At 36.0% G+C, this 5,822-nt stretch overlaps 1 protein-coding gene across 1 annotated transcript in view; it reads right to left on the bottom strand.

The window, feature by feature from the left end:
- Positions 1–1,164: 1,164 nt before the first annotated feature.
- The window catches only part of LOC107097736 (oxysterol-binding protein-related protein 6-like), a 28,831-nt gene continuing 24,173 nt past the window's right edge, over positions 1,165–5,822 (bottom strand). The window contains exons 17-20 of the mRNA XM_015395013.1: positions 3,691–3,697; positions 3,491–3,641; positions 3,278–3,400; positions 1,165–1,937 (exon numbers count right to left, since the gene is read on the bottom strand). Of these exons, the coding sequence (XP_015250499.1) occupies positions 1,829–1,937; positions 3,278–3,400; positions 3,491–3,641; positions 3,691–3,697 (390 nt within the window). The 3' untranslated portion in view covers positions 1,165–1,828. The remainder of the gene's footprint in view (positions 1,938–3,277; positions 3,401–3,490; positions 3,642–3,690; positions 3,698–5,822) is intronic.

Below are 5,822 nucleotides of genomic sequence, written 5' to 3'. Positions count from 1 at the left end.
CACGCTGAGCACACTGTGCATCAGCAGACTGCAGAGGGCTGACAATAGAGTGCAACTCTTGATAAAATGAGACCATTTCTGGTCAGAGGGCAGCCATGCGAGTCATGCCTAGCAATTCAATCTCTGTCAAAGTCTTATCGACAATGTCTCGAGAAAGCGGTAATGGAAAAAGCTTCAGTGGCAGTTGGATTGGCCGTTTGTGCTTTTACTACCATACATTTTTAAGAACAGCTCTGTGTAAACAATTTCTACCCAACTAAACCGAATTAAGTTTTTCTGCATTTGAATTTAATAGTTATGAAAAGTAGCATGCAGATTCTCGCGGACTATGCAGTCCCAAATGTTCAGTGCCCATTGGAAAACTCCAATGCTGGCTCTCTTTTTAGGGATGAATTAATGATATTTAGAGAGATGCCACTGATCTCATTTGTAATATACTGAACATAATTCATACAGAATCCCATGTATTTATTACTATTGACAGCTGTGGTAAGGGATGGCCCATTAGAGCAATGGCTCCAAGTTTGGCAACTGTATTAAAAAGAAATTTGAATTATTCTCAGTTTCCTTATTAGTGAAGCAAAGGATCATTTTATACAGCACTAGACTGCTTTTCCAGATCAAGTTATACTGTTCAAAGCTTGATATTCTTTGCACCACACAACATCTCTTAAACATTTCTGGAGATTTCTGTTCAGTTTTCACCTTTGTTTTACATCTTTAGGTTGCTTTTGAATGTTCAAATTCCCATCTCACCCCCCTTGCACTGGGGGAGCCTTACCATTCTGTTAGGTTGTGCGTTATTCAGACTTAAGTTTATACAGTAAAGTCAGTCACACATGAGGTGTTGTCCTTTTATAAGTGCCTGGCTTAGCGCATCTAGTCTATATCCTCAAAGTCTTTTGAGCATCCTCTTTAATGACAGGTTATTCTGAACAACTAAGTTTGTAGCAGAGTGTGAGGCATGAAAAAAATCACCAGATACTTCCACAAATCCATTGCCTCCACAACCTACAGTCTATAATCAGTGGTTGACATTGAACAAAGTCATTTTTTAACTCTGGGTTGGTCCTTGTCAGGGACTTGTATTCTAAAAACTTGTATTTAAAATGTATTCTGCAAACCAGTTTTTAAGCCTTTTCAAATGAAGTCATTAATAAAAGCAAAGTCTTGATAGGATTGTTTATTTTGGAAGGGGGGGGGGGGACTTAAAATAAGAATTTTCTATTTTTTTGTTGGCAAAATGTTGAAATCGGTAAAAGCCAAGCAATTTTGGTCTATGTAATTCTAGTCGATCACTAAATGAAAGCAAAAATAAACAATAAAACTTGATTATGTAATGTATACCCAAAACACCAAAAGAGATCACAATGCCAAACCAAATGAGAAAATACAATTCATGTCAGACATATGTATTGTGTGGCAGGAAAAAGAGCAACACAACACATTCCCCTAAAATATAACTACCCCTGCCCTTGATGTGTAAAAGCTGAAAATACAATGTTTTCTCCATGTGTTTAAGGTAAGACAAATACAAATTAGACAGAAGTTAAATGGAAGAAAATAAAAAGTCTGATACCGACAGTTTGACCAAAACTAAACTAATTTGGTTAACAGGTTTCATCATTCCATCTTGCATCCATGTTGCATACTAAATTAAGGTTCATTCATGTTTCTATGAACAATCAAGCAATCCCGATGCTAGGAGCAATGTACAGAGCACACAGTCTTAGTTTGTGTAGTTGAGTCACCACAGTACCGATGCAATTTGTACTTTAAGAAAAATTGTACTCTGCAATCTGAAACTTCACCATGTACATTTAGTGCTCTACCACAAGTCTAGATTTTCAGTCTTTGAAAAGCCTGGATCTTGACGGATCTTCCAGTAGGTTCCATTATACAGCCACACCTCTCTGCCAGCCTCATCAAGTGCTTTTCTGTAAAAAAAAATAAAAACTAAAGTCAGTTATGTGCAATAACCTCAACAGGGCTCGATGTAAACCATTGCCCGATCTCCCGGGGCAAGTAGTTTTTATTGTCGGGAGAGTACAAATTTCATTGCATTTGCTCGCCGGGCAAGTGCAATGAACGCAAAAAAAAATATTTATCACTCAAAATTACTTTAAAATCCCCAACATTCACTAAAAACGACCCACAAGCATTGCCAGCGCCATTTTTGTTTTTTGTACACATTCTTGCATGATTTGAAAAAGCTGCATGATTTTCCGCTAGATGGCGTGATTTAGCTCTTGGGGAGAGAATTCTGCAGAGCAGCAGCTGGATGATGAATTTAATCTATACTATAATACATGCTAGATTAAAAATGATGAGTCAGGGATTAGAAAAATAATTGTATGCGCACAGTGTAAATAATTCATATGGCAGTCTTCTGTACAGTGGTCATACATTAAAAAATTTTCATAACATTTTTTTTTCTCTTAAACATTGGAGTGGTGCATTTAAATGTTAGAGCTAAACATGTTAAATTGGTGAGTAGTAGTAGTGTAAGTTTTTAACCTGTCAAGTTTTTTTTTTTTAGATTTTTAACATTACAATTTATATTTTTCCAAGCACACAACATTTTAAAGCAAGTTTAGTTTTAAAAGAATGTGCAGAAAGGATTGAGAAGCATGTTAACACGGTAATGTAGGCTTGAGTTCATTATCTGATGCATGCATGTACACACCAGGAACCTGGAAACTTACTGAATTACAAAAAAAAACATGTTTCATTGATAAATATAGTTCCTAATATTCATTTTTGTATATATATCAAACATACTGGGCAAGTAAAAATTGCTTCTGGGCAAATGAAATGTGAAAGCCACTTGCCCGAAGGGCAACGTCAACGCCCGCTGAAGCATAAAACTGTTAATCTAGTGTCCCAACAATGGACACTGAAGTGTGGAAGTTTTATCCTGTGTTGAAATATAGATGTGCGATATAGACTGTCCTAATATCACAAACATGGGATGCCAGGGAAGCCCACTAAATATTTTCTACACATGCACAATTGACAGAATTGTATGTAAAAAATAACAGACTATAATATTTTTTCTTCCCTAACATAAAGCCCTGGAAAGCAAGGTGGGTTCCTTTAGAGGCTCATTGTGTGTACGAGTGTATTGTATTGCAACACTTAGCAATGAAGCTGGTAGAACAATGTATTGTTAAGAGAAAAAAAAAAAAAGTTACATCTTTGATAACCTTAGTTAAAAAGTTTAATCCCCTCAGTAATGATATTTTTGTCCACATAATGATTATAAAATATAATTTACCTGAAGAACCTAGGGATGTGTTCCTCTCCTCTTTTAGCCATTTCCTTCCTCCTTTCTCTTTGCTTTTCCTCCACCTCGTCTTTTCTTTTATCTGCCTCTGCCAATTTCCCCTCTTCTAGGAGCCTGTTGAACAGTGGAAGGAAATTAAGAGAATTCAGAGAAAAACATGTATATTTAAAATATTTCAAATCAAAAAGGAAACCCGCTCATTACCTCTGGTCTGGCCTGAAGCGAGTATCTGTTGGGGGGAGGACATCTTTCAAGTCTGCAGTCAGTTCATTTAGTTCTCTGGCATAACGTGAGAAACCGTAGAACTGGAAGTGGTCATCGGGCTGTACATCTGGACAAAAAATAAAAATTAGAACTGGAAGCAATTATCAATGGATTACAAGAACATCCCATCTATTCATCACCTGGCACCTAAAATGGATACGGACCAGAGTCCCTAAAGGCTTGCAGTTTTGCTACGCATGGTATTGCAGTGTAATCCAAAATCCTCAATTTTGTCATTCTATATCTGAAAAACAACATTTTTTCCCCCATTATTTGTGCTTGTTTTCAAAGGAGCAATTACCCTAAAAATTCCCAAGAAAAAGTTTTAAGTCATAAATTACTCATTATCAAGGTAAATACCGATTTCCATAGATGGCATTTTCAGAGAATAGCCTTCTCAGTTTTACTTTGCCAAAATGTATTCACAGTAAAAAAAAAAACAAAAAAAAAAACAAAAAAAAAAACACAAGACATTTCTGTTTTGTTTATTGACCAAGACCATGTTTGCGATGAACTGAACTTGTATACTCAAATATATTCTGTGCTTGATGAAAAAATGTCAAATTTTATTCTAATGAGTAGAAATAAAGAACAGATATATGTATATTCATTAAGAATCTACTATTAATGATCAAAATCCCCCACAATTTTTTTTTGAAAACCATGGACACATAATACAGTGATTGTTAGAAGCCCTCCCTGCCTTGTGATTTTTTTTTACCCAAAAATAGTCACTTTGTTTCAGCTTTTTTATTGTCATTACCCTGTCACAAGTAAAGAGCAACAAAATTCACTCTCTGCATTTAACCCATCCCCTTGGGTAGGCAGAGGGCTGCCACTGTACGGCACCCAGGGAGCAGTGTGGGGTTAAGGGTCTTACTCAGTGACCCAGATTGGCAGTCTATCGAAGTGGGGCTCGAACTCAGAATCCTCTGGATTCCAAGCGCAATGCCCTAAACACTAGGCCGCCACTCCCCTAAAAAGACGGTACCAACACTTTGATGGTACCTAGCTAATATTAAGACAGACTTTAAAATATGTAGTTTGCAGATGTGGCTGTAGTTAATGGAGAATCTTTTGATAATTCTATAATTATAAAAAGATTCCCTAAATTCTCTATTATTTTCTTTGTAAATGCTAGAACCAAAAAGAGAATGAAATATGAAAATATATTACAAATCCATGGTAAACGTGGCAAAGCATTTTCAGAAAAGTAGGAACACAGTTAACTTAACATAGCTAAAATGAAAAAATGTCAAGATAATAGCTCAACAAAAGAAAGCTAATTTTTAATAATACTTGGTGAATATAAAGGAAATGAGTAAAAAAAAGAAGTTTATAAAATCATTGCTAAAATGTGTGTTGAGCAGCAATATGCCTGCTACAATACGCACTTTCCAACATGTCCCTAAACCTATTTGTTGATCTAGAGAAAAATAAAAAAAACTCAGGTTAATTAGAAGGCATGAATAAAAAAACCCAAAAAATTAGAAATGCACATTTAAAATTCCAATAGACCAGGTGTCTTGATGAAGCATATGAGTATTTAGCCAGGTCCCTGGATTGTGAACCTTCTTAAATACACCTCAATAATATTCAGTTGTACTTGTGAAATTGTGAAAAAATAAATTGTTCAGAGAATTACCAGAACTTCTCCAAACACCAGTTATAGAAAAGCAATAGGCTAAACCATTTACCAGGTAACTGAATAAAAATGCATTCCCACCTCACTCAGAGGTTTTAAGGAAAAGTCCGGTCATATTCTGAATTTAAACTTCTGAAAGTACTTTACATATGAAATTATTACATACTGTTCCAAAAATGATAAGTGTTTTAATTAAGTGTGTTTTTCATTTGAATGTGCTTTACTGGAGGCATCCATGTTTGTCAAAGAACACTACTGCCACCTACTGGTTTGTGACGTCACTGTGCGGTATCGGCTGTTGATCAAGGCCTAGTGCTGTATCTGGTGTTGTCACAACGCGCTATTATCCAAGTCATCTTGAAAACATTCTTCTTCCAAATGTTGGCTACATATTATGTGTTTTTTTCTCTGGCCAGAAGTTCAATGGAAAATCCTCCCTCTTCAAGTTGGCGATCCAACGACCAACCCGTCCGTGGAGGATCAGGAATTCAAAAGGTGAAATAACCAATTTAATTTTTTCACTTTTACCCGATTTATTCCAACATCCAGCTGCCATGCACGTGGGCATTGTCAGTTTCACTATAGTTCTTGTGAATTTCAATGGTGAAGTCCTCTGGAAATCTTCAA

Source organism: Cyprinodon variegatus, unplaced genomic scaffold, assembly GCF_000732505.1.
Source record: "Cyprinodon variegatus isolate N-32 unplaced genomic scaffold, C_variegatus-1.0 Scaffold719, whole genome shotgun sequence".
NCBI lineage: Eukaryota > Metazoa > Chordata > Actinopteri > Cyprinodontiformes > Cyprinodontidae > Cyprinodon > Cyprinodon variegatus.
The sequence above is the reverse complement of the archived record's forward strand: the minus strand, read 5'-3'. Positions and strand labels throughout refer to the sequence as shown.